This window comes from Heterocephalus glaber, unplaced genomic scaffold (genome assembly GCF_053883595.1).
Source record: "Heterocephalus glaber isolate CG9 unplaced genomic scaffold, H.glaber_assembly_v1.0 deba00001465, whole genome shotgun sequence".
Classification (NCBI taxonomy): Eukaryota; Metazoa; Chordata; class Mammalia; order Rodentia; family Bathyergidae; genus Heterocephalus; species Heterocephalus glaber.
Window position 1 is genome coordinate 1,231,966 of NW_028258312.1, and position 27,898 is coordinate 1,259,863.

The window sequence follows — 27,898 nt, forward strand, 5'->3', positions numbered from 1 at the left end:
CAGGGTCTGCCGGAAGTTGTAGTCCCGCGCCCCGGCAGCCCATAGCACCGAACTACAATGACCAGCGTGCCCCGCGCTCAGCCCCCTTCTCTTGTAGCCTCGAACGCAAGGGAGGCTCAGTGGACCTGGGAGCTGAGAATCGATTATGTCGGCCACTCTGGGCAGCGGGGAGCGCTGGACTGAAGGTACCAGGACCTGGACAGAAGGTAGGACGAGGCGGCATTACGGAGAGATAAGACGCATAATGGCTGAGATCCCGGGCCTGAGGTGAAGGATGGAGGCCTGTGAGAGGCTAAGCCTGAGGGTTCTGGTTGCTGGGCGAGATCGCCCAGGGCAGATGCCGGGATCCGGAACCGGGACGCTGGCTTGAGCTGGGGCCCCGGCCTCGAGCCCAGTCACGGGTGACAATTTGTGGCCTCTGGTCCCCAGCCACGCCCGGGGCCCGCGGCCATCCGGCCCTTGCTGAGCCCGGATGAGTGGACCGCCGGGAATGCTGCAGTCTCTCGGGACTGGCTTTCCATTTTCTTTCTTTCTTTTTTTTTTGGCTTTCCCTTTTCCATGCCTTTATAGCTGACACCCTCAAACTGGGCCTCTGAAACTCAGTCCCAATTTGATCATGTCTGTGCAGCCGCATCAGGACCAATAGGTTGTCCTTTTCCAACCTGCAGTCAGGCAAAAAGTATTGATCTAATACGTTTTATGTGCCCCACGTTTTGCTAATCCTGCAGTAGAGAATTGATAGACATGGGCCTCTGAGCTCACAGAATTGTCAGAATTGTGTGATGAGTGAACACAACAAGGAGGGGGGTTGGAGAGTACACCGACAAGGCACATAGCACAGCCTCACTGTCAAGGGAGGCTTCACTGAGAACGTGTTCCATAGGATGACATGAAGGATGCAAGTTAGCCAAGATGATTTAAGGAAGAGTGTCACAGAGCAGTGGTCAGTCACGGGGACATTAAGCTTGAGGAAGTGTTTTTGTTTTGTTTTGGTTTTTGCCATTGTACTGAACTACATCCCAGCCCTTTTAAATTTCAAGACATTATCTTGCTGAGTTGCCTAGGCTGGCCTTGAATGAGTCCTCCTGCCTCAGCCTCCCAGAGTGCTGGAATTACAGGTGTGTGCCACCACTCTTGGCCGAGAAGATGTTGTCATTTTGCAGTACTGGGGAATGAAATCAGAGCCTTCTTTGCTGAGCTACATCCCCAGCCCTTTTTTTATTTTTTATTTTGAGACAGGGTCTTGCTAAATCACTAAATTGCTCAGGCTGGGCCCAAACTTTTGAGTTTTCATACTTCAGCCTCCCAGAGTGCTGGGATTACATGTTGTGCCACCATGCCTAGCTAGGAAAACCATGCCTGGTTTTGTTTTTGTTTTTTTGGTATTGGCATCGAACTCAGGACCTTGTGCTTGTGAGGGAGACAAGGTGCCACTGAGCTAAATCCCCAGCCCTGGTTTTGGTTTTTTGAGACAGAGTAGACACTTTGACTACTCTGTAGTCCAGGCTAGCCTTGAACTATGTAGCCCAGACTGGCCTTGACCTCATGACAGTCTTCCTGCCTCAGCCTCCTGAGTGATGGGATTAGAGTGAGTATCACCACACCCAGCTGAAAGATGGTTTTTAAACTTTTCCCAGATCCTTCAGACAAGACATAAGTGCTCTGCTCTCTTTGACTGGATTGCATGTAACCCTCTTTACATTCTGCTAGGGTTATAATTTATCTAATCCTCTCTCATTAAACTATAACCTCTTTTTGGTCAACAGTAGGCCTTACTCATACATCTCCCTGATCTACCTAGCCAAGGGTCTTAGTGCATATTAGGTCTATAGCTGTTAGTTTAAAATAACTAAACTCTTCTCTATTTAAATCATATGGGTAGGAAGGGCCTGGGATTTAGCTCAGTGGTTCCAGTGCCTGCCTCTCAAGCGTAAGGTCCAGAGTTTGATCCCCGGTACCAAAAAAAAAAAGTCATTTATAAATCATATGGGTAGGAGATAGTGTAAGAAAAAGTATTATTGGGCCGGGGATTTAGCTCAGTGGTTCCGGTGCCTGCTTCACAAGCACAAGGTCCCAAGTTCGATCCCCGGTACCAGAAAAAGAAAAAGTATTATTTTATTTATTTATTTATTTTAAAAAAATATATATATATTTATTGGTAAATTTTAGGTATAAAATACATTTACATTTATCATTGGGTGTTTGTACCAGAACATGATGCATCTTAGTTTTTATTTTTTCTCCCATTACCTGTGCACCCTTCACCCCCTCCACCCTTCCCTATCTACACAGAGTTTGATTCCTTTTTTTTTTCTCATAATTTTAAGAAAAAGTATTATTTTATAAGCAGTGTCACTTCTGACCATGGAGCACAGAGAAATAGGCTTTCTCCTGTACTGCACTAAAGGCAGGGTGTTGGGCAAATGCTTCTTGAGCCCCCTGAGAAGCATGTGATATTGGGGATTGAACCCAGGGCCCTCACACTCAGCTACAACCCCAGTCTGTTTTTATTTTTTATTTATTTTTGTTTGTTTAAGACAGGGTTACACTATGTAGTGCAGTATGGTCTTGAACTCACTGTGTAGTTCAGGCTGGCCCCAAACTCATGGGGATCCTCGTGGCTCTGCCTCCTGAGTGCTGGGATTACAGATGTGCAGCACCATGCCTGGCTTTTACTTTTTATTTTGAGACAAGGTCTCACTAAGTCACTAAGTTGCCTAGGCTGGACTCAGACTTGCAGTCCTCCTGCTTCAGCCTTCCAAAGTGCTGGGATTACATGCTGGGCTCCTTTTCTGTCTCTAAGTCAAGATTATTTGCTGACTGACCATTGTAAATATAGTGGACTTGTGCTTCATGTTTCTGGCTTTTATAAGTTTTTCTTAGGTGATACCCATATTTTCTGTGTAGTTTTCTTGAGAAGATGTTTATTCAGCTTTGTACGGATGCTTAAAAGTAAGCATCATGTCATCCTATTCTTTGCACTCCCCTGCTCATGTCAACAAGCACTCTCCAAGAGTGAAGGCAGATAGCAAAGTTGATTTTCAGGGTCAAATGGAGGCCTACTGGAGGGGCTATTGCTTTGCAGCTTACATTGATGCAGTTAGAAGAAACAAATACCCAGAAGACAGACCTCCCGAGAGTCACGAGCCCTGTGGTTGCTGTGACTGTATGAAGCCACAAAAGGAAAAGAAGTCTGAGAATGAGCGGAACCAGACCCGGCAGGGTGAGGGCAGCTCCACTTATACTGAGGAACAGCTGCTTGGGGTACAAAGGTAAGTGTGTGGTGGGATGAAACGAGTGTTTCATGTAAAGTGCTTAGAAGAGTGCCTGGCACAGAGGATGTGCTATATAAGAATTAACTGCTGCTGCTGCTGTCACTATTGTTACTATTATTGAAGGACAATAACTTCTTTTCTGTTTGTTTTTTTGAGACAATGTCTTGCTATGTAGTTCAGGTTGGTCTTGAACTCACTATGTAGTCCACACTGGCTTCAAACTCATAGTGATCCTCCTGTCTTAATTTCTGGAGTGCTGGGATTACAGGTGTGCATCACCATGCCCGGCTCAAAGCACAATAGCTTCCTGACCTCAGAGAGAAGACTGGGTAGAAGTATAGTATTAGAGTATAATGTGAGCTACCTGGTAAGCCTGCTTCAGTTTTAAAAGAGGGAGGGGAAACCAACTAAATATAACACACGTCCATAGAACATTCTGTCCAATAGCCATGGAATATATATTCTTTTCAAGGATACATGGAACACTCTCTGGGATAGACCATATCTTAGGCCATATAATGAACATCCATAAATTTTAAAATATTAAAATCATGCAATATATGTTCTCTGAAATTAATAACAGAAGGAAGTTTGGAAATTCACAATTAGTGAAAGTGAATCCACAATTCTAAAATACAATAGATCCAGGCTGGGGATTTAGCTCAGTGGTTCTGCCACTTGCCTTGCAAGCTCAAGGTCCCAAGTTCAATCCCTAGTCTCCCCAAAAAAGAAAGAAAGAAACTTACTGCTATAAATGCTTATTTAAAAAAAGAAAAACCTCAAGTCAGTGACCTACTCTTCAACATTAAGAAACTAGAGAGGGCCGGGGATTTAGCTCAGTGGTTTCGCCGCCTGCTGCGCAAGCGCAAGGACCCAAGCTCTATCCCCAGTACCAAAAAAAAAAAAAAGAAACTAGAGGGCCAGCCGGGCCAGCCGGGGATTTAGCTCAGTGGTGCTGCCACCTGGCTCACAAGTTCAAGGTCCCGAGTTCGATCCCTGGTACCAAAAAAAAAAAGAAAGAAACTAGAAAAAAGCTGGGCATGGTGGCGCATGCCTATAATCCTATAATCATGCCTATAATCAGCATTCTGTGAGGCTGAGGCAAGAGGTTCAAATGTTCAAGCCCACCCTGAGTGACTTAGTGAGACCCTGTCTAAAACTAAAAATTAAAAAGGGCTGGGCCAGGGATTTAGTGGCACCACTCCTGCCTTGCAACCACAAGGTTCTGAGTTTGATCCCCGGTACTGCCAAAAAAGTGAAAAATTAAAAAGGGCTAGGGATGTAGCTCAGTAAGAAGACCTTGGGTTACCCCAAGTACAAAAAGAACAAATTAAACCTATACAAGCAGGAAAAGGAAATAATATAGAGTAGAAATAAATGAAACAATATAGAAAAACAGCCAGTAAAATCATAAGTTGGTTCTTTGAAAATATCAACAAAATTGAGAAACCTTTAGAGATAGAATGGCCAAGTACAAAAAGAATAAACTCAAATCAGGAGTGAAAAAGGGGACATTACTACCAATCTTATGAAAATAATAAAGATTATAAGAGAATACTATGAATAATTATATGCCAACAAATTAAATAACCTATATGAAATGGACAAACTCCTGGAAAGATATAAACTTGAAACTGGCTGAAGAAAAAAAATCAAAAATTTGAGTAGACCTACAACAAATAAGGAGATTGAATTAATTAAAAAACTTCCCACAAGCAATGGGGCATGGTGACACATGCCTACAATCCAAGCTACTTGGGAGGCCAAGGCAGGAGGACCACAAGTTTGAGGTCAGCTGGGACAACTTAGCAAGACCCTGTCTCAAAATAATATGAAAAGACCAAGGACGTATCTGGGTAGTAGAGCACTTGTCTAGCATGGGCAAGGTCCTGGGTTTAATCCAAGTAGTCCCCTACATCCAGAAAGAAATATTTTTTGGTAATGAAAAGAAATTAAGTACTGTTACATACTACAATATGTATGAACCTTAAAAACATGCCAAGTGAAAGAAGCTTGACACAAAAGGTCACATATTGTATAATTCTTTTTACATGAAATAATCAGAATAAGCAAATCTATAGAGATAAAAGTAGATTAGTGGCTTCCCTAGAGGAGGGGAAGTAGGAATAACTGCAAATAGGTATGAAGTTTCTTTTAGGGGTGATGAAAAAAAAATTTTTTTTTGGTGTTTTGAGACAGGGTTTTGCTGTGTAGTTCAGGCTGCCCTTTGAACTCCTGGCGATCATCCTACCTCAGGCTCCAAAGTGCTCTTATTACAGGTGTGCACCACCATGCCCATCAAAAAATATTCTGAAATTAGATAGCCATAATAAATACACAACTCTATAAGTAGACCCCCTCAAAAACCACTGAACTGTACATTTGAAAAAAAAGGTAACTTTACGGCATGTGAATTATTCCTCAATGAAGCTCTCATAAAACAAATTTAAGAGAGGAAGAGAGAATGGGGTCAGGGGCAAGTGAGTATCTGCCATCGAAACAGAATTGAAACTGGGAAGCTTTTTAGGAAGAGACCTGGTTGATATAGACCCTGCATTATAATTCATTATAATTCCTGTGTTACTGACTTACAGCAGCTTTTAAAAGAATGAAGTAGATACCTACTGTGGTAGCTAAAGTTTGTTTGTTTATTTATTTATTTATTTATTTATTTGGTACTAGGGGTTGAACCCAGGGCCTAGTGCATTCTAGGCAAATGCACTACCACTATTATGTTTCCCTAGCCCTTTTATTTTATTTTTGAGACAGGGTCTTGTTAAGTGGCCCAGGCTAGCCTTAAACTTTTGGATTTTCCTGCCTCAGCCTCCTGGGTAGCTAGGATTACAGGCATGTGCCATACCACCTAGCCACTAATGTTTATTTAGTGTCACTTGCTATCAAGTGCTTTGATAACTTTATTTAATCATAACATTTTTAAATTTTTATTTTATAGTACATGTTTATAGTATATAATGGTTATATTAATCATAACATTAATTCTGAAATGTAGGTATACTTATTAGCCCATTTTGAAAGATAACACTAAGGTACAGAGGTTAAGTATGATCAAATCCAGACAAAGGCATGTTTGACTCAAGAGTTCATGCAGTAGTCCACCAATTCTCAAAAAGTGGTTTGAGAATCCTGAAACTTTCCCAGGGAGATCTGCAAGTTAAAACTATTCCATAATTGGGCCAGGGATTTAGCTCAGTGGTTCCGCCGCCTGCCTTTAAAGCGCAAGATCCTGAGTTCTATCCCCGGTACCAAAAAAAACACAACTATTCCATAATAAGCTGGATGTAGTATTGCACATCTGTAATCCCAGCACTCTTGGAAAGTGAGGCAGGCAAATCAAAAGTTCAAGCCCAGCCTGGGCAATTTAGCAGCTTGGAGAGACCCTGTCTCAAAGTAAAACAAAACATAAAAAAAGAGGCTGATGATATAGTCAGTGAGAAAGCCCTGGGTTCAATCCCCAGTACCAAAAGGAAAAAAAGGCTGTTCTCATAATAATACAAACATGCTACTTGCCTTTTTCACTCTTGTTTTCTCATAATTGTACAGTGGAATGTTTGAAAGGCTACATGGTGTAATTTTTGTGTTCATTTCTAGTATAGTAAATACTGTATTGGTAGATATAACTCACACACTTTAGGGCTATCAGGAATCTAAAACAATTATTTATTTACTTATTTTCATGGTACTAGGGATTGAACCCAGGGTACTCTACCAGTGAGCTACATCCTTATTCCTTTTCCTTTTGAGACAGGATCTTGCTAAGTTGCCCAGGTTAGCTGAACTTTTATCCTCCTTCCTCAGCCTCCCAAGCAGCTGGGATTACAAGTGTATACCACAATCCCCAGCCTTTTCAATAATTTTTAAGAGTATAAAAGATTTCTGAAGCTGGATATAGTGGTGTGTACCTGTAATTCCAGCACTCGGGAGGCTGAGGCAGGAGAATCGGCACAAGTTTGAGCCCAGCCTGCGCTACATAGTGAGTTCAAGGCCAGCCTGAACTACATACCGAGTCTGTCTCAAAAAACCAAACCAAAAACAAAACAAAGCAAAAAAATCCCACAACCAAAACAAAACAGAAAAAGATATCTGAGATCAAAATGTTAAGAACTGCCATTCTAGTCTAAACTATTGCTCTATGTTTCTCATCTCTACATATTATGGATCAATCTCTAAGATAAATTTTTAGTTAAAAAAATAAGGAAAAATGATTTGTGTTTCCTTTAGGTGAAAAGAGGGAGGCCAGTTTTTGGTTTTTTTTTTGGTACCGGGGATCAAACTCGGGTCCTTGAGCTTGCGCAGCAGGCGGCGAAACCACTGAGCTAAATCCCTGGCCCAACATTTTTTTTTTATTAACAAGTATAAATTCTATATATTACTGGGTTCAGTGTGATATTTCAATACATGCATGCAGCGTGTGCCAAGCAAATGGAAATTAGCTGTTTCCATTCATTAGAACAATGGCTGTGGAGCACACCAAAAAATACTTTTAAGCCTGATGTGGTGGCATGCTCCTGAAATCCTAGCCCTCTGGGCGGCTGGGGCAAGAGGATCACAAGTTTGAGCCCAGCTTGGGCAATTTAGTGAGACCCTGTTTCAAAAATTTAAAAAAAATTTTTTAAAGGACTGAGGATATAGCCCAGTGCAAAAGCCCTGAGTTGAATCCCCAGTATCAGAACAAAAGTCTAGGTAAAGGACTTGAAAGTTTTATTAATGGGTTCGCTAATTTCTTTTAGGTTTGTTTTGGGTCTCACAGATTGAAGGGAGGATCAATGTATTATTTCGTAGTTAAATTGTAAAAGGGGCCTATGTGGGCATACCATATTTCTAATTTCTTTTCTTTTTTTTTGAGGATCAAGAAGTGCAGAAATTACTATGAAATTCTGGGAGTTGCCCGAAATGCCAGTGATGAAGAACTTAAGAAAGCTTATAGAAAACTGGCCCTGAAATTTCACCCTGATAAGAACTGTGCTCCCGGAGCAACAGATGCTTTCAAAGGTCTAATCTTGAACTGATGCTTAATTCTGCCCTTGTGATGGTTGGTGACAGCAAATTGGTTTATAAGGCCATATGCACGGTTTTATCCTTGTCATATTTCTTTTTTGTTTGTTTGTTTTTTTGAGACAGGGTCTCCTGTGTAATTTAGGCTAGCCTTGAATTCACTATGTAGCTGGCCTTGAACTTTGTGGAGATTCCCCTGCCTTAGCCTCCCAAGTGCTGGGATTACAGTGGTGTGTTGCCATACCCGGCTCCTTGTCATACTTCTTTTTTTTTTTTTTTTTTTTCGTACCAGGGATCAAACTCAGGTCCTTGCAGTTTCAAGGCAGGCGTTGGAACCACTGAGCTAAATCCCCAGCCCTCCTTGTCATACTTCTTAAGCAGTGATTATCAGCATAGCTCCTTCCTGCTTTCATCTACTTACCCTAATTTCTTTTGAAAAAAAAATTTGGTTTCTTTGTATACCTTTTGGAACCATTCATTCATTGATTCAGTGAATATTTATTGAAGACCTTCTATGTGGCAGATGCCAGAGTGCATAAAAGATAGACAGGCATGGTGGCACTTGCCTATAATCCCAGCATTCTGGGGGCCCAAGTGATTTAGTGAGAACTTGACTCAAAATAAAAATAAAAAAGGACTGGGGATGTAGCTCAGTGTAAAGGCCCTTGGTTCAATCCCCAGTACCAAAAACCAAAACAAACAAAAAACAAAAAAACCCAGACCTGATTGCTGTGGAACATAAAGGCTCGTGTTTGTGTCCAAGTAGAACATAGGCAGTATTCCCAAACTTCTACAACCATAGAATTCTTTGTACATAAACCCCTTATTATTTTTCTTTTTCCTTTTTTTTGGAGCGGGGCAGGGTCTCACCATGTAGTCCAGGCTGGCCTTGAACTCACTATATAGCCAAGGTTGGCCTTGAACTCATGGCGATCCTCCTGCCTCAGCCTCCCGAGTGCTGGGATAACAGGTGTGCACCACCATGAATGGCCTTAAAGCCCTTATTATTAAATGTTCATAGGAAAAGCTGTATGGAAAGAACATAAAAACAGTTATAGATCAAATCTTTTCCACTGATTTCCATATTTCCAGAATGTATATATTTTTGTGGTACTGGAGATTAAACCCAGGGCCTCATGCATGATAGGCAAGTGCTTTACCATTAAGCTACATCCCCCTAGTCCTATTTATTTATTATTTAAGACAAGATCTCACTAACTTGCCCAAGTTGGACTTGAACTTGTGATCTTTCTGTCTCAGCCTCCAAAGTAGGGTATGCAGCAGCACACCCAGCCTAAGAATACCTTTTTTTGTTTGTTTGTGTTTTTGTTTTTCTCGCCCTGGGATTGAACCTGGAGGCCTTTTTTTTTTTTCTTTTTTTAATTGAGACATGATCTCACTGTATAATTTCAGTTGGCCTTGAACTCACTATGTAGCCCAGGCTGGCCTCAAACTCCCAGCAATCCTCCTGCCACAGCCTCCTGAGTATTGGGATTACAGGCATGTGGCACCATGCCCAGCAAACCTGGTGGCCTTGTACATGCTACCCAATGCTCTACCAATGAGCAGTATCCCCAGCCCTGAAGAATACATCTTTGATGGATGAGCGTGCTAGCCAGTTAGAGGACATTTCCCCAACATGTCTGAGAATTATAGTGATTGGCTACCTGAACTGGAGGGAGGTGGTGAGGTCCGAGGACAGCTGAGATGACTCAAGAACTCTTTAAGAGTTAACTCTCACTTTAGGAGTACTTTTAGTTTGTCTGATTCCAGTGTTGTTTCTGGCTTACCAAGCTAGGTCATGGACAATCTCAAGGGGGCTTTGCAGGCCCAGGCATCTCTCTCTGGGCCCCTGTGATACTGTCCAACACCCGTCAACTCTGGGCCCTCCTTGCTGCTGCTGTGATTGGCCTCAGCACAGCAAAGGCCCTGCTCACGTGCTTGTTGTTGGTTGCAGCGATAGGAAATGCCTTTGCAGTGCTGAGCAATCCTGACAAGCGATTCCGCTATGATGAATATGGAGATGAACAAGTGACTTTCACTGCACCTCGAGGCAGACCTTATAATTATTACAAGGACTTTGAAGCCGACATCACTCCAGAAGAGCTATTCAATGTCTTCTTTGGAGGACATTTTCCTACAGGTTAGTATCCCAAAATTATGATTCTTTGTTTGTTTGAGACAGGATCTCACTGAGTATTCAAGATTGGCCTCAAACTCAAGGTGATCTTCCTGCCTCAGCCTCCCCAGTGCTGGGATTATAGGTATGTGCCATCATGGCCAATTCAGAATTGTGATTCTTAAAAATATTTATTTATGGTTCTCTGCAAGCTCTAGCTTTAAGATCTTAATAAAGGGACAGTGGTTTCGTGGAAACAGCAAGAATTTGGAATCAGTTGAACAGAAGCTTGAGGCAAGTCTCTAGCCTCCAGCTATGTGTTTTTGACTAGATCTCTCTCACCCTAGTTCTGCACCTGGAAAATGGGGCTGATAATAATATCTAGTTCTCAGGGCCAGGGATTTAGCTCAGTGGTTCCGGTGCCTGCCTTGCAAGCGTAAGGTGCCGAGTTCAATCCCTGGTACCAAAAACAAACAAACAAACAAAAATCTAGTTCTCATTTGCTATGAAGATTTTATTTTATTTTTTTTTTGTACTGGGGATCGAACTCAGGACCTTGTGCTTTCGAGGCAGGCACCAGAACCACGAGCTAAATCCCTGGCCCAAGATTTGATATTTTAAAGTGCTTTATAAATCATTAGCAAAATACCTATTGTTATGGTAACTATTGCAAAATAGAGGTTATAAAGATAAGTTGAAGTTGGGCACAGTGGCACATGCCTGTAATTCTAGCTACTTGAGAGGCTGAGACAGGAAGATCAGAAGTTTGAGCCAGCCTGGGCAACGTAGCAAGACCCTGTCTCAAAATAAAAGATAAAAAAAGCTGGGGATATGGCTCAGTAGTAGTGTCTCTGGGTTCAATCCCCAGTACTGCAACCCTCAGAAAATACCCCCAGAAGATTGGGACTGTGTGGTGCTGGGGATCATACCCAGGGCCTCACACATGCTAGGCAAGCACTCTATGCCTAAGCTATACCACCAGCTCTCCAAATTGAATTTTATGAGTTGCTATTAAAGATACCAATGACAGTCTGATTTTGTCCACAGCTACAGACATGAGCACACCAGATAAGATTCATGGTCCAAACACTCACTGTCTTCTAGTCTTTAGGGTTATCTCTGTCCCTCTCACCAGTTGCAAAGGACTGTTTAAGTGATGTTAGAAGAGCAAAGCACATTCCCTCTCCAGCTGGCTCACTGGCTCACCTACTGTCTTATTTTTCTGCTGGGTAATATAGCCCAATACTCTGTCCTCAAAGAACCTAGCTCGGAGCAAGGACCTTGAAAAAAAGGATTGTTCGCCATGTGCCTATGAAGTGTTTTTTTCTTTTCCAGGAAATATTCATATGTTCTCAAATGTGACTGATGACATTCAGTATTACCGCCGGCGGCACCGACATGAGAGGACACAGACACGGAAAGAAGAGGAAGAAGATAAAGCTCAGGTGCCTGGGGAAGTGACCACAGCTGTGGCTCATGAGCAGTTGTACTGAGCCCACCGTTATGAGGCATGGTCAAGTTCTAGAAGTTCACCTTGAGCTGTGGCCGAAATGTGCTTTAGGGGAGCAGAGGCAATGGTGAGAAGAGCTGGGTAATTGGCCCAAATAAGCCAGAATCTACCTCACCCTCACGCCTTGCCAGTTCTTTTGTTTCTCTCCAGATCTCAGTTTCCTTGTTGGGGCTATTTTGATCTGGTATTCTTAAATACAGAAAATAAGAGCCTCCTTCAGAAGATTCAGAACTAAAATGGGCTTGAGCTAAGCGATCCAGGGAGTCTCATGAAGCTCACGGGTGAGAGGACAGTCAGGAACCAGGACCTGGGTGCTGTTAGGCTCCCAGGCAGCTGCACTCACTGTGAGCTGAGCCAGGTTATCTCCAGTTTTCCCACTACTCTCAGCCTCTGGTTTGTTCTTTCTAAGCAGTCTGGCTTATTCTCCTTCCCCTTCCCCAGTGCCAGATATAAGTGTGAAGGGTGACAGACCTCAACCTCAAATCCCCAAGCAGGGAGTATCTGATTGTCCCTGCTAGAGTTAGATGCCCCTAGTCCAGTCATCTGTGGCCAAGGCAAGAGGGTCACATAACACTAACCTGCTATTGGTCCTAGAGGAGGGGCTGCAGTATTACTGGGTGTCAGCATACTCATCCATCAAAGATGTGTTCTTCAGGGCTAGGGATATGGCTCATTGGTAGAGCATTGCCTAGCATATACAAGGCCTCCAGGTTTGCTGGGCATGGTACCACATGCCTGTAATCCCAGTACTCAGGAGGCTGTGGCAGGAGGATTGCTGGGAGTTTGAGGCCAGCCTGGGCTACATAGTGAGTTCAAAGCCAACCTAAATTATATCTGGGTTGTGGATGGGCCTCCTTCAGCCTTCTCAGCAGAGAGGATAAGTGTTCCTAAAGAAGCCTTGGGCTTTGTGGGTCCTCCTGTACAGTGCATTAGAAATCTCCACTACTTTGGGATTTCTTTGTATTTTTAATAACCTTTACATTGATGAACAATGATTACACCAACAACTTTTTTCTTTTTTAGACTACATATTCTGCATTTATTCAGTTACTTCCGGTTCTTGTGATTGTAATCATATCTGTCGTTACTCAACTGCTGGCTGCTAATCCTCCATATAGCCTATTTTATAAATCGTAAGTCAGATATTTATAAGTCCTTCTCAATAACAGTATGGAACATGAAAAATGTGAAGGTTCTGCTGATATTTTACCAACATTTCGTTTCACTTTTCACTGTAGAAAACACTGATTTTATGTTTAAAGGAACAGCTAAGTGATAATAGTGCAGACTCAAAACTGCTGTAAGTAGTCTCAGGAGCTCTTCAGATGTATTGTTTTGTTCTACAGTGACATCATCTGGTCAGTTGCAGAATAGCAGCAAGTAGTTCAGAAGGATTAAGAGTAATGTCAGGTTCTGGGAAGGGGTTGGAAAGGGGAGAATAGGATAAGATAAAATAAAAATTTTTTTAAAAAGAGTAACTTGAGGTTCAAAGTAAACCCTTATCTCACCATGGTAGAGTTAGAAAGGACCCTAATGAACCAGGCATGGTGGTACATGCCTGTAATCCCAGCATTCAGGAGGCTGAGGCAGGAGGATTGCCTCAAGTTCAAGGCCAGCCTGGGCTACATAGTGAGTTCAGGGCCAGCCTGAACTACAAAGGGAGACCCTGCCTCAGAAAACCTAAAAAAAAAAAAAGAAAAAGGACATAAATAAATAAATAAAAATAAAAAATTATAAGGAGCCAGACATGGTGCCACATACCTGTAATACCTGTAATCCCAACACTTGGGAGGCTGAGGCAGGAGGATTGCCATGAGTTCGAGGCCAGCCTGGGGTACATACAGAAACCCTGTCTCAAAAAGGCGAAAATAACAAATGCACACTCTCAGGCTCCACTGCGTATTGCTTGAACCAGAAACCCCGGGAGTCAGGACCAAACTGAGTTTTAATAAGTCTTCAATATAATTCTGGCGCACGCTAAAGTTTGAGAATCACTGGATTAATTTCTTTTTATTACTCATTAATATGGGTTAGTGGACAAAAACCTTTAAAAAAAAAAGAATCTGGACCAGGGATGTAGCTCTACAGTTAAGCAGGCACCCATCCTGGATTCCATCCCCAGCAGTGAAAAAATGGGTGGAATTTATGGGATACTACATGACAGGAAGCATCTTTGTTGGTGATCACTGTAAACTGAAGACTATTGTTCTAGGCCAATATCTTCCTTTTACAGAGAGCAAAGCTTAGCTCTAGTCATCAGGTCAGAGAGAAGTTACTGCAGGCAGGTCACACTGGCCTGATTCCCTTGATTTCCCAACTTCTCCTCTTTTCCATACCACTTTGACCTTCTTTCTTGTCAGGCCAGTGAGCTGGGGCTGTTCTACTAACCCCTTCCCAGAGTGAGGTGCAAACAGTCATGCCCTTCAAACCTAGGTATTTGGCAATATCCTTAAGTAGATCAAACTAGAGGGCCAGGGAAGGGCACATATAGCTCCGTTAAGATGGAGTTTGTCCTGCTCAGGTTTTATACGTTGCTGTCATATTGTTTTAACTTGAATATGAGCTCACTTTTTTTTTTTTTTTGAGACAGGCACTTGCTGTGTATTCCAGGTTAACCTTAAACTCACTATGTAACCCAGAGAGGCCTTATAGGCAAGCTGGGATTACAGATATGTGCCACCTTTAATTCTTCAGTATGGTTAGAGTGGGGACAACCTCTTAATGGTTTTGAGCACCGGATACCATTGGATGTCTTGGACCCATGGAGTGTTAGACATCACTGAAGTCCTTTGTCTAAGTTTTTTGCAGTTCTCACATAGCAGCTATGTGTGATGTACTTTTTGTCATGTCCTATGAATTGCTTCTACATTAGAGCAAGCTGTCTGGTGTTTTGTAAATAGTTTGCTATAATGTTAATTCACATAACCACCATTCACCCACAGCCTACACTGTCAGGTGCCATGCCAGGTCCTCTACAATACATTAATCGGTTTTTTAAGCATTCATCATTCTACTTTTTACAAAGAAAACAGTGTAAAAGAGGTAAATCCTTGAAGAAAATAAACTTATATGCTGAAGCTGAATTCACAGTATGAACATGCTCATATAATATTGATAATGATGAATTTTACTATTTTGCTAGGGGAAATAAGAAGTGTTGGGTATAAAATGGTGTCTATGAGCTGGGCATGGTGGCACATGGCTGTAATCCCAGCACTTGGGAGGCTGAGGCAGGAGGATTGCCACAAGTTCAAGGCCAGCCTGGGGTACATAGTGAGTTCAAGGCCAGCCTGAACTACAGAATGAGACCCTGTCTCAAAAAAAAATAAGGCTGTGGGGCCTGGGATGTAGCTCAGTGGTGCCGAACCTGCCTGGCAAGTGCAAGGTCCTGAGTTGAATCCCCAGTACCGCCAAAAAAAAAAAAGGCTGTAGTTGTAGCTCAGTGTGAAGGCCTTGGGGTCCCTAGTATCACCCCCAAAAAAAGAAAAAAAAGAGAAAAAAATATCTGTATTTGCTCTCTGACAAGGTGATGGTTATCGTGATATCTGTTAGACCAGCGCTAAGAACGATATTGCCAAATATACCAATCTCACCTGAGCTTCTGTCTGTCTGTTTTAGGACATTGGGCCACACCATTTCTAGAGAAACCCAGAACCTCCAGGTGCCTTACTTTGTGGATAAAAACTTTGACAAGGCCTACAGAGGAGCTTCTCTGCGTGACCTGGAGAAGATAATAGAGAAGGATTACATTGATTACATCCAGACGAGTTGCTGGAAGGAGAAACAGCAAAGTAAGATGCTATCAAAGAAGCTTTTGGTGGGGGCTCTGATCCTACCATGAGGCATCTCCAGCTTCCCGATGCCCCCTCTCCTGGTTTAGGTTATATGTGTTTCTGTGAATAGAGACAGAAGACAGAGGCTCATTCAGGCTACTTCCAAAAAAAAAAAGGAGAGAGAGAAGCCAGGCAAGGTGGCCCATTCCTGTAATTCCAGCTATTTGGGAGTCTGAGGTAGGAGGATCACAAATTCTAGGCCAGCCTGGGCAACTTAGCAAGCCCTGTCCCCAAATAAATGGAGCACCTCAGGGTTTAATCTCCAGTAACACACACACACACACACACACACACACCATGGGGTGAGGGGAGTTTATTGATAGGGTACACATGGCCAGGACTTGGAAATCTTAGGAATTTAGGTAGCACTTATCTCTCTGTGGGTCTCTATCTCTCTCTGCCACTGGCCTCCCCTTGTCACCAGTGTTGTTTCTTCATGCTGTGCTTGCTGTGGTTGCTGACCTAGTTGCTTTCCCAGCTCCCTGATCCCGACAGTCATCAGTCCCTTTCTACATCTCAAGCTTCCTCCTGCAGTGCTCAGCGCTTGCTGCTTTGATCCTCAACTTCTGGATCCCATGTTCCCTAGAGGGAAATCTGATAGAGCCATGCTAGCATTTTGAGCCAAACCAAGGGTTTATTGGTTGCTGGTATTGAGTCATGTGTCCCCTACCCCCACCTCTGCTAGCTGTGGACACACAGAACAAAGTGACTCCCTTCATCTGCCCTTCATGGGGGTGCGTGTGTACAGCCTTGCTTTCTGTTTCCCTCTCTGGATTCAGTGGCAATGGCAGTGTCTGGGGCTTGGCTTACAACTCCAGTTGTTACTACGAAGTGCTGGCCCTGGCTCTCAGCCAGCAGACTCACTTTTTATCACACTTGAATTAAACATACACACACACACACACACACACACACACACACACACACATACCTTCAGTAACTATATCTTATAAAATTCAGCTTTGGTTGATTTTTTTTTTTCAAAGCACACTCTTATTTTTTGTTACTGGGTATTATTAAATGTCTAACAGTGTTGGATAAAGTTAGTCCTTTGGATCCAAAACCAAAAAAAATTAGCTCTTTGGTCACAGTGCTGCTAAACCCTGGCTGACCCATCACATACTCCTAACTCCATCCCTCAAGTTAATCTCTTTCCTCTTTTTTCTTTTCCTGCAGTACTGGAAGTTGAACCCAGAGCCTTTGCTCTGAGCTACATCCCCAGCCCTTTTTTAAATTTTGAGACAAGGTCTCACTGAGTCACTAGGTTGTCCAGGCTGGGCTTGAACTTGTGGTCCTTCTGCCTCGGCCTCCCAGATTACTGAATTATAGACATGCACTACCACAGCCAGCTCCCAGCGCTATTTTAATTTTATTTTGAGTCAGGGTGTCATAAAGTTGGCCTGAATCCTCCTGGCTCAGTCTCCCAAGTAGTTGGGGTTACAGGAGTAGCACCATCCCCAGTGCACTTTGTTCTTCTTACTAGCGTGTAATGATCATGCATATTAGTGTTCCATAGGTCTGTCATGCTCCCCTGCAGGACTGCTGACTCTCCAAGGATAAGACCATGTCGTACTAATTTTATGTGCCAGGCTGCTGGCACAGACCATGCTTCAGAATAGGTGCTCAACAAATGTCTTTAGAAAAGACAGGATTCTCAGGACTGGAAAGCAGTGAGAATGCTGAGGGTTATGAGTAACAGAGCAGGGCCCATGTCCTACCCCAGACCCTTAGGGGCCTTGTCTCTGCCTTCTTTCTGTAAGGCAAAGTACAGCTGCCTTCATTACATTAGGAGGTTGGGAACAATAACTTCGGGATATTAGGGGCAATTAAATAGGAAAAGGAAATTGTTTTTTCATTAAAAAAACTGAGGGGTCAAGAAGTACCACACCCCACTGTATGTTTTTAAAAATCAGCAAAAAATTTGGGAGCAAGATAAATGCCTTAGGCATATATATCTGGATCCAAATTAGGTGAAAACTGCAGTGTATATCCTAAACATTCCCATTGTTCTGGGCACTGGAAAAGTTTTGAGCTTATTGCTTTCTGAAAGAACTGGAGGAAAGTCTGCATTCGTATCTTCAAACACACACACACACTCCTCTGGCATTCAGATGTCACAAAGCTAGAACTATGCTGAGCTCATGACTGCAGCAAAGGTGGTTTCTCTGCCTTTGTTCCCACCCGTGTGAGGCCTGGTTTTGGAGCCTTGGCACACTCTCCGGGTCCAAGTGAGAACCCAGCAAGAGAGCATAACGCATGTGCTCGCAGGTTGTGCGTGTGGTTATCGGCACAAACTCCTAAAAATCTATTTCTGGCATTCAAGTACAATGGCTGTGCGGAGGCTCCACACCACCCCAGTGCCATTTGAGAACAGGCAGCACCTGCCCTCTGAATCTGCAGCAAGTGCAGCCCACAAGGGTAAATTTAGCATTTGGAGGTTGTAAAAATAAACCCACTTGAGAACAAAGTTCACTCTTGGCATAATATAGAATGGTAACTTTTTAAATCAGAGTTAACAATTGTCTTTTTTAATCTTTTGTTTGTTTCTTTTCTCTGCTCTTTCTTAGAATCCTGAATCTGGGTGAATTTTTATGAGTAATCCCTCACTATGAACCCTGATTGTTCTGTTTCCTTCACGGCTGCATCTGCGTAATAAGCCTGATGAGGGGTGGGGAGCCACTGGGCTGGGAAGGACACAGGCAGCAGGCAGAACTGCCTTCTGGCCTAGTGGAGCTGAGACCTTGTCCTGCCTGGTTGAGGAGCACTTCTCCAGGCCTTTGAGCAGGGTCATAGAGTAGGAAGAAGCTTAGGCTTCCACACGGAGGTAGAATGAACTTCCTTCTGGAGGTTCTGAGAAATGGCATGGGAATCACTTGCACGGTGTCTGGCACAGATGAAGCGCCGGATTCCTGGTGGGATCTGGGCTTTGTGTGGCCTTGCACAGCAGATAGGAGACAGCACTGTCTTGGAGGGCTGGGTCATGATGGGAGCTGGCATTTGTTGGGCCTTGCAGCTGTCAGAATCCAATCTGGGCTCTTGTGTAGCATGTTTTGGGGAGCAGTTCGGGCACTTGCTTCTCTTGGCAATTTGCCAGAGTCGGTTTACCTTTAAGGCTCAATGCTCTGTCCATCTGTTGTGCCTGGTGTTCAGTACAAAGGGAACATTTTGTTAAGAATAAAAAGTGTTCTCTTGGGCTGGGGATTTAGCTCAGTGTTTTCGCTGCCTGCTGCGCAAGCGCAAGGACCGAGTTCGATCCCCGGTACCAAAAAAAAAAAGTGTTCTCTTAATCCTGTCCCTTCCACAGATTTTTTTAAACTACTTAAAAGTTACTGAATATTAACAACTTGTCAAAAGTAACATTCTTCCAGTTGACTCTGCTCATTGAAGGGTGAAAGGATTCACTGGCAGCTTGGAGAGAAGTTGCTGTAAGCCTGGGGGGTTGGTGTGGGACATAATTCCTTGAAACACTGTCCTTGGACAGGGTCATCTCTTAGAGCAGGGGTCTCTGACTTAGTTTCAGTAACTTTATGAAAAGCAATATAATGTTTCAAGAAAAGCATTTATATATGTGTGAATGTCTTTCATAGGCTTTTTTTGTTTGGTTGGTTTGGTGGTTTTTTTTCTTCATTTTTGGTACCGGGGATCGAACTTGGGTCCTTGCGCTTGCACAGCAGGCGGCAAAACCACTGAGCTAAATCCCTGGCCCTGGTTTGGTTTTTTGAGACGGTCTTGCTATGTAGTTCACGCTGGCCTTGAACTCACTGAGTAGCCCAGGCTGGCCTCAAACTCAAAGCAATCCTCCTGCCTCAGCCTCCTGAGTGCTGAGATTACAGGCGCACACCACCACCCAGCTATTTTTTGTGTGTGTTTTAAAGCAGGGTCTCACATATAGTTCAGGCTGGCCTTGAGTTCACTATGTTACCCAGGCTGGCCCTGAACTCATGGTGATCCTCCTGCCTCAGTCTCTTGAGTGCTGAGATTTCAGGTGTGCACCTCGACGCCAGGCTCATCAGCTTTTATAGTAGTCTTTAGTGCAGAAAATACTAAGAATCATAAACCTTTAATGTTTTCTGGACTGAGACTTTAAGGAATGAGGTATCTAGAAAAGGTCAGTAAACAAAAGAACCTAGGGAATTTGAATGTAAAGCAAGGCCATGTAGTTCATTCTACATATAGTGGACCCTCAGTGTACAACCTGTCTGAAATATGAACAACTTGGGTTTTAATGGAAAATTCATCTGCCTCTTGTTACCTATAGCGTATACCCAGGTAAATATACAGATCTCAGCCATATTGACTTAGTTACAACCAGCCCTCAGGAACTTACTGAGTTCATAAGTTAAAAGTCCACTGTACTAGTGGAGCTGGGGCTCTAAAGGACCAAGGCCGTAGGCTGATTTTACAGAGACCTCATAAATAGGTTTTCCATATGCCAAGAAGCCCAAGAAATGGAGACAGCACTGAGATCTGGGCAGGATGCAGAAGCAGGGAGTTTTCACTTGAGTGTAGTGGACAACCCTCCATGAAGCCCATCACCTGCAAGGTGACTGCATGGGCAGGCTAGGGCTGGCAGGCACCTTCATCACGGGTGAGGCACATTGTCCTGCAGCCCGGGCCTGCTCCTGGCAGAGGGAGGGTTTTCCAGCATATCTGCCCCTCTCTCTGGAGTCCTGCCCTTTACTGCACTTTGTGCTTTACTTGTCGTAAACAGAATCACTGTGAACAGAAATGCCAGGCAGTATTTTGTGTCAGTAGAAACTTATTCAGAAAGCAGTGCCCATTGTTGCTCCTGGCTAAATATTAATTCATGTTTCCAGGCAGTTTGCTGATTAATCAGACAGGTGCCTCTTGTTCTGCCAATAAAAAAATCTGTCCGAAAAATGATTAAGAATGGATAGGCATGCTTCATATTGATTAAAATAGCATTTTCACAAGAATAGTTCTTTAACCCTGAGGAGTTTCCTGCTGCCTGAGGCTCTTGGAAACCACACAGCCCATCCTTGAACGCCATCTTGTTAATATGAAACTCATCTCTGGAGGTGCTTTTCAGCATTTCTCTCTCAAAATGTCTCTGAAACCTTACAAAAGAATAAAAAATCAAGGCAACCAAACCACTGTGGAGTCAGGAAACATAGCAGAGATTATATTCTAGCTAAAAATAGAATGACCTCTACCGTGAAAAGAAAATGAAATTCATTTAGTCAAGGAGACAAAGGTCACCAGATCCAGATGATTTCACTTTTAAAAGAGCCCAGCTGCCTTTCGCCTTTGAGCTGTAGACCCCACATGTGGTGAGGGAGTGAGGGAAGCTGCTAGCAGCCCGGCCTTCCACAGATGCTGCCCACCAGAGGTCAGCCCTGTCGAGTGTGAGTTATGATCAGCAATGCTAGGGAAGGAATGAAGCAACTGTCTTTGTTTCAGATAACAGGAATAGGTGACTGGCTTCAGTCTCTCCACCTGCCATCTGAATACCATGGATAGGAAGGCCACAATCTCCCCTTACTGCACACATGCACATTTCCAAAGTTGGGTGCCAAATGTTTTATTGATAAGAGCTAAGTCCAAGGCATTTACAGTAGAGCACAGATACTGTGGGACGACAGGATCACAGGTGTTCTGTAATCCTCAGCACTTGGTGCAGTGCCTAATACAAATAAATAAATTTAATGGAAAGAAAAAGCATTTAAGAAGACAGATATGGTGGCACATGCCTGTAATTCCCACACTGAGGAGGCTGAGACAGGAGGATCTCAAGTTCCAGGCCAGCCTGGGCTACATAGTGAGATCCTGTCTCCAAAAACCAAAACGAAAAGAAAAAAAACATTTAAGGAAAAGGCACTTTGAGTCCAGAAATATTGAAATGAAACAAAGGAGCTTAGCTCTTTTGATGAATTGGTTATCTCTTTTATCTTTCAGAGTCGGAGTTGACAAACTTGGCAGGATTATACAGAGATGAACGACTGAAACAGAAAGCAGAATCGCTGAAACTTGAAAACTGTGAAAAACTTTCCAAACTAATTGGGCTCCGCAGAAGTGGTTGAAAGGATGATGGGTCTTGCACAGGGTTGGGGTTTTCTTATTATTTATGTTCCTAATTCCATTTTATAATACAAAATCAGGAAATGATGAACATTTTCCTATTTGCTAATGTTGTCTGTTGCACAGAGTTGAAGGAAATTGAGCATGGAGCCAGGCTGGTCATAGAGAAACCCTTGCTGGGCAGGGCTGCTTCTCTAAGTTACATGAATGGCTGAGCATTTCTCTCAGCCCCTGCTCCATGTCTACCTTGCCTCTCGGAATGCAGTTCAGGGCAGCGGAGCACATCCAAATCTCCTTTTTTTTCCTGTGACTAGTTTGATTACAGAAAAAATGTCTGTTTTCAGCCAAATATGGTGGTGCATGCCTGTGAGCCCAGCACTCAGGAAGCTGAGGCAAGAAGATCACCAAGAATTTGAGGCCAGCCTGGGCTGCTACATAGTTTAAGGCCAGCCCAAATTACATAGTGCCGTCTGAAAAAAAAAAAAAAAGTCTGTTTTGGATTTAGGAAGGATGCATTTTTCTTCCTTCTTCCCTCCTTCAGTGAAGTCTCACTATCCAGGCATTCTAGACTTATCCAAATCAGCTTCATGTTACTTACAATTATTTACAATGTCTGTCAAGAATTAGACATCTGGGCTGGGGATTTAGCTCAGTGGTTTCGCTGCCTGCTGCGCAAGCGCAAGGACCCAAATTCAATCCCTGGTACCAAAAAAAAAAAAAAAAAAAGAATTAGACATCTTTGGAGTCATCAGCACCCTGAGGATTCAGCCCTTGGAACTTATTCCTACTCAACTTTCTGTTTTCTAAGGGGAATGTGCAGAAACTAAAGCTATTCAGCCCATAGTTTTCTATTATCCCAATCTCTGTTCAGTCAAGAAACATTAACAAACTGCCTGATTTGAGGTTCTTTTATTTTCTTAATCCTCTCTCTGGCAGAGAGTCCAGAAAAAAATTGAAGACTGTGAAACAGTTCAGCAGACAGCTCAGCTGCAGAAAGAAGGGCCGGGGGAGAAGCTAAAACGTAAGACTCTGTTTCTGCTCCTCGGTGCAGATTCCCCAGTCCACCATAGAAGGCAGAGACTCTCCTTTGTGTGATATCCCCTTGGTGTCATCACTTGGAATCGTCGACCTGAGTCCCTGTCCCAGAGGCACAGTGGCCAGAGCTGAGAAGAAGCACTGGCTCAATCCTGGGGGTAGAAGGGGACATCCTGTCTAGCATTGGCCCGAAGTCATTTTGTTTAACCCAGTGCCCTAGAGTTTGTAATATGAGATGCTTTTTCATTCATTCACCATTTACTGAGAGCCTCTTATAAAACAGGGGCTGTCACATGTATTTTGTTACTTAAGCCTCCTCACAACTGTGAAGTTGAGGTTTTATCTGTTTTTATGAATGAGAACCTTGGCCCAGAGAGGACCGTTGGTCTGAGTCAGACAACTGGTAGTGGCAGAGCCAGGTGGTAGGGCAATTGTCAAATAGGAATTGTGAGAGATCACCTTTAATTCTCAAGGGATCCTAGTCACATTGGCAAAGTAGAATCTTTCCCAAGGGTGCCTCTGTGCCCACCTCTCCAGAGTACCCTTGGATCTTTCTACAAAAGTCCTGCATCCATTTGGGACAATTTCCCTGCAGTCTTTAGGAAGCAGGGCCCTACACAAGCCCTGAACACAAAATAGGAGGTCTTTCAAAGGCAGGCAAGCCTTCCTGCTGGTGACTAGAACTAAGGTATCACCTAGGCTACATGGTATCAGGCCTTCCTGTGGAGGTGAGCAACCAGGATTGAGCTGCCAGATTATCATAGACGTGTCCAGTGCGGTTCAACATATGTGTGTGTTCCACAGAGGCAGGAAGTGGGTTTATAGGTAAAGAATGGGGCTTTTAGTGGCTGGTAGGGGACAACTGCTCAGCTACAGAGAGGAGGAGCAGTTCTAGAAACAGCCAGATTTTGCTGCCCACTTGCTAAGGCTGGCTTCAAACTCATGATCCTCCTGCCTTGGCCTCCAGACTAGCTGGTATAAAGCTGTGCACTACCACTCCCAGTTGTCTTGGGTTTTTTGGGCCTCCTTGACATGTGAATGACAGGGGAATTTACCCTATAAAACGTGCTTATGGAAAGTTCCTATACACACAGAAATCAAAGCTCTCCTCTCCCTACCCTCGACCTCTGCTAGAAAATGGGCCATAATGAAACTAACTTGACAGATTAAAAGACACTGCTCTAGATGCCCAAGAATAGCATAGTCACACATTTTATGGACTCCATAGTAGTGATGAATTATCTGTGATGATCCTAAATAGAGGTGGTAATAACCTCATTAAATGTTGTGCTGATTGTCTATTTTTATAGCATTGATGGTACTGTTTTATTTATTACTAATAGGCCACACACTCATGTCTGGTTTTTCTCAAAGTATCCTTTGGCTGAGGGATAGTTTAATCTACTATATTTGGTACTCTCCAGACACTTGTTAAACTCTAATTTCCTTGGTTATGTTTAGATGGGTTGTCTGCACGGTGGTAAGATAAGCTTTTTTCCTCTTGCCTATGTCCTTTGGAAGACTTCCTGATAGCACAGAAACTCTAGGTGAGGCTGGCTGTTCCTGCTGTCAGAACTTGGCACAGAGCGGGTTGTTTCTTTGAATGTTACTGCAGACTGGTGGCATATGCTGGGAGTGAGACTAAGAAATAGGGCTTAAGGCTCACACAAAACCTCAAGCTCTCATTCAAATGATCAGCAGTGAGGAGGCATGAAAAGCCTTCTCATCTCAGTAATGTTGCAGCTGGAAGGAACTCATGTCCCTGGATTATTAGTGGCTCCAGGGTTCATCTGCTCATGCCAGAAAACCTTCTGAGCTTCCATGATCAGCCTTAGGCCTCAAAGCTTGGGAGTAGGAACCAATAAGAAAAGGACATTGCTATGCTTGCTGGTGAAAACAACTAGAAATTACAGTGAATGCCAAACCCCACTGGAACATGGGCCGAAGGAGCCTGGCCCAGGATGTGCTCTTCTCAGATCTTCCTGGTGCCGTGAGGGTTTTGGGGGATTCCAGCAGCACTCTATCACAGCTGGCCACACATTGATCCACCGTCTGTGCATGCACCGCTCCTCACAGGAGCTAGCACTTCCCTTGTGTTTATTTTAGACTCATTGAAGGTGTCTCTGTAGTGTCCTAATATATTTATTTTTGGAAAGGTCAAGTTACTACCATCTTAGTTTTTGAACCTGGATCGTTGATACCTCATGCAGTGGCCACCAACTGCCTACCCATGTGTCAGCTATGGATGGCATCATTTGCATCCCTCTCAGTATTCTCAGTTAAAGATGTTCTGTGACCAGAGTCACGGATGACACAGATGAAATCAGCTCCTGGTGGAGTAAGAATCCTGAAAACTCTGGTCACCTGATCTACTGCATCTAGACTGTATTTTAACAAAGTAAAACATTAAATGATTTTATAGAAAGAGAATGGCCTCATATTTTCCTTTGTTCTTTGGCCACTGCCCATGATACCCGTGGGCAGTGTACATGCTTGACTCCCTTGGAGCCACTTGGCACTAGCAGAGCCATTGACCTCTGTTCCAGTCCCCGTCATCTAACAGTAGGATCATGTTTAGAACAGTAGATAGCACTGATCGATATCACAGATTCCATATTTTCTATAACAGCAGCTGCAGCATATCAGAGTCAATCTACAGGTAAAGACTATACTTATCATCAGAAAAATCAGGTGTAGGGCCAGGTATGGTGGCATACATCTGTAATCATAGCACTTGGGAGGCTGAGATAGATTGCTGCAAGTTCAAGGCCAACCTGAGCTACAATGTAAGACCCTGTCTCAAAAAAAGAGGGGCCAGGGATGTAGCTCATTGGCACCTTGCCTGCCTGGCAAGTGCAAGGTCCTGAGCTCGATTCCTGATACAAAAAAAAAAAAAAACCTCTGGTATAATCCCAGCTCCTTGCTGGCTTTGTTCCCGGCAGCCCATATTTAGGAAAATCTTGATTTAAAAATACTGTTTATGCCTAGCATAGTGGTACGCACCTGTAATCCAACACTGAGGGAAGCAGGATCACAAGTTCATGTCCCACCTGGGCAATTTAACGAGACCTTCAAAATAAAAAGGGGGGCTGGGGACTTAGCTCAATGGTGCCATGCCTGCCTTGAAAGTGCAAGGTCCTGAGTTCAGTCCCTGGTACTGAAAAAAAAAAGGGATATATTTCAGTAACAGAGCACCATGGGTTCGATCCCTAGTACTAGGAGAAAAATCAGTTTATGACATTTACATGAGCTCAACTGGTCACGATATCTTTCACTTGGGGGGGGGGAGAGACATGATATTTAAATCAGGAAAATGTGAGAACTTGCTATGTGACAGGTGGGGTGAGTTTCTTGGATGGGGATCAGGGAACAAGTGAGACCCAGTCCCAAGGCTCTTGGAACAACCATGTAGTGAGAAAACCAGGATTTAGATTAGGCATCCCCAGTGGGATGGATGTCACAGGGGGCACAAAACAGCCCACAGGAATCCACAACAAAGGGATGAGGGAGAGAGACCTGACATGTAATCACCCTTCCTATGGAGATAAGTGAACTTTCTTTTAATGGAGGAGCATGAAAGCCACACACAGTGCTTCCCTCTCCATGAGCAGCAGTACCATGCATCCAAGTACAAACCCTAGAAACCCAGGAGACAGTAGACGGTGTGTGGTATCTGGTGACCACACTGAATCTCCGCGCCCTTTTATGGTCCCCTTTCTAGTCTGGGCTGGCCTTTCATCCCCTTCAACCAATACAGTGGGGCCAAACTGGCAGCCTCCATTTTTGCACTTGGGGGAAAACCAGCCAACATTTCAGTCCGACTGCCCTGAGACCACTATGCTGACCACATGGAAAAGCTGCACAGGAGAGAACAAAGCAGCCAAGTTGAGCATTTGTCTCCCTGGCTGATGGGCAGAGCAATATCCGAATATAGAACTGTGAACAAATAAGAAAACTATGGCTGGCTGCCTTAAGCCATTACATTTTGTGATTGCAGCCATAGACAACCAAAACACTTTGGTGGCTCTTTCCCCATATCCCCTCCATCTCTAAGTCCTATTGATTTTACCTCTAAACATCCTAGACCCATCTCTTCATCTCCTCTGATACCACCTGATTCCCACCACTGTGCACTTTCACTGCAGTAGTCTCGAGTCTCTGCACCTGCACAGGGTCCCCTCCAACCTACACACCTCACTGCAACCAGAGAGGTTTTTGTTTTGTTTTTTGCTGTACTATGAATTGATCCCGGGGCACTGAGTACATCTCTAGCTCTTTTTATTTGTTTATATTTATTTATTTTTTATTGATTGAAACAGGGTCTCACTATGTAGTTCAGCCTGGCCTTGAACTCACTATGTAGCCCAGGCTGGCCTCAAACTCTCAGTGATCCTCCTGCCTCAACCTCCTGGGTGCTGGGATTACAGGTGTGCACCACCACACCTGGCCCCCTTTTTATTTTTTGAGACAAGGTCTCACTAAATTGCCCAAACTGGCCTTGAACTTTCCATTCTCCTGCCTCAGCCTCCTGGGTAATTCAGATTACAGCCCTGCACCTCCGCACCCACCTCAGTAGCTTTCTTTTGCCCCCAGAATGAAAACCAAGGCCTCAGCATGGCCTGCCATGGTTAACAGAGCTCTGCTAAGTTCTTGGCCTCTCCTCATGGCCCTATACATCCTTTTTTCTTTTCTGAAATATTAACCTAGGGCTGGGGATTTAGCTCAGTGGTTTTGCCACCTGCTGCGCAAATGTAAGGACCAGAGTTCGATCCCCGGTACCAAAACAAAACAAAAACACAAAAAACAATGAAATATTAACCTTTCAGTTCAGGCACTCTACCAAATGTTTGCCCCAAGGACTTTGCATACACTGTTCCCACTTTCTGGAACCATTCTCTACTCACCTGCCCCAACCCCTTTTCCAAGTGCCTCTCAGTTATCTTCATAGGTTTCAGCGGGACCATTCCTTCCTCACAGAAGCTTCCTCTTTGACATCTTAAACCAGACTGGGCAAACACTCCTCAGTGCAAAGGTCCTGAGTTCAATCCCTAGTCTCACTAAAAAAAAAAAAAAG

The 27,898-nt window shown here is 43.7% G+C and overlaps 1 protein-coding gene and 1 long non-coding RNA gene across 2 annotated transcripts; one reads left to right on the forward strand and one right to left on the reverse strand.

The window, feature by feature from the left end:
* Window positions 1–28: 28 nt before the first annotated feature.
* Dnajc18 (DnaJ heat shock protein family (Hsp40) member C18) lies at window positions 29–22,576 on the forward strand. The gene is made up of 8 exons (XM_004841838.3): window positions 29–206; window positions 3,086–3,272; window positions 8,140–8,285; window positions 10,246–10,431; window positions 11,743–11,852; window positions 12,941–13,050; window positions 15,536–15,708; window positions 21,667–22,576. The coding sequence occupies exons 1-8, from the start codon at window positions 146–148 to the stop codon at window positions 21,789–21,791; spliced, it is 1,098 nt and encodes a 365-aa protein (XP_004841895.1). The 5' UTR covers window positions 29–145; the 3' UTR covers window positions 21,792–22,576.
* On the reverse strand, window positions 21,447–27,898 carry LOC147826538 (uncharacterized). Its single transcript, XR_015438919.1, has 3 exons — window positions 27,729–27,898; window positions 25,828–25,981; window positions 21,447–22,488 (listed from the first exon to the last, which is right to left on the reverse strand). It is a non-coding gene; the product is annotated as an uncharacterized LOC147826538 (long non-coding RNA).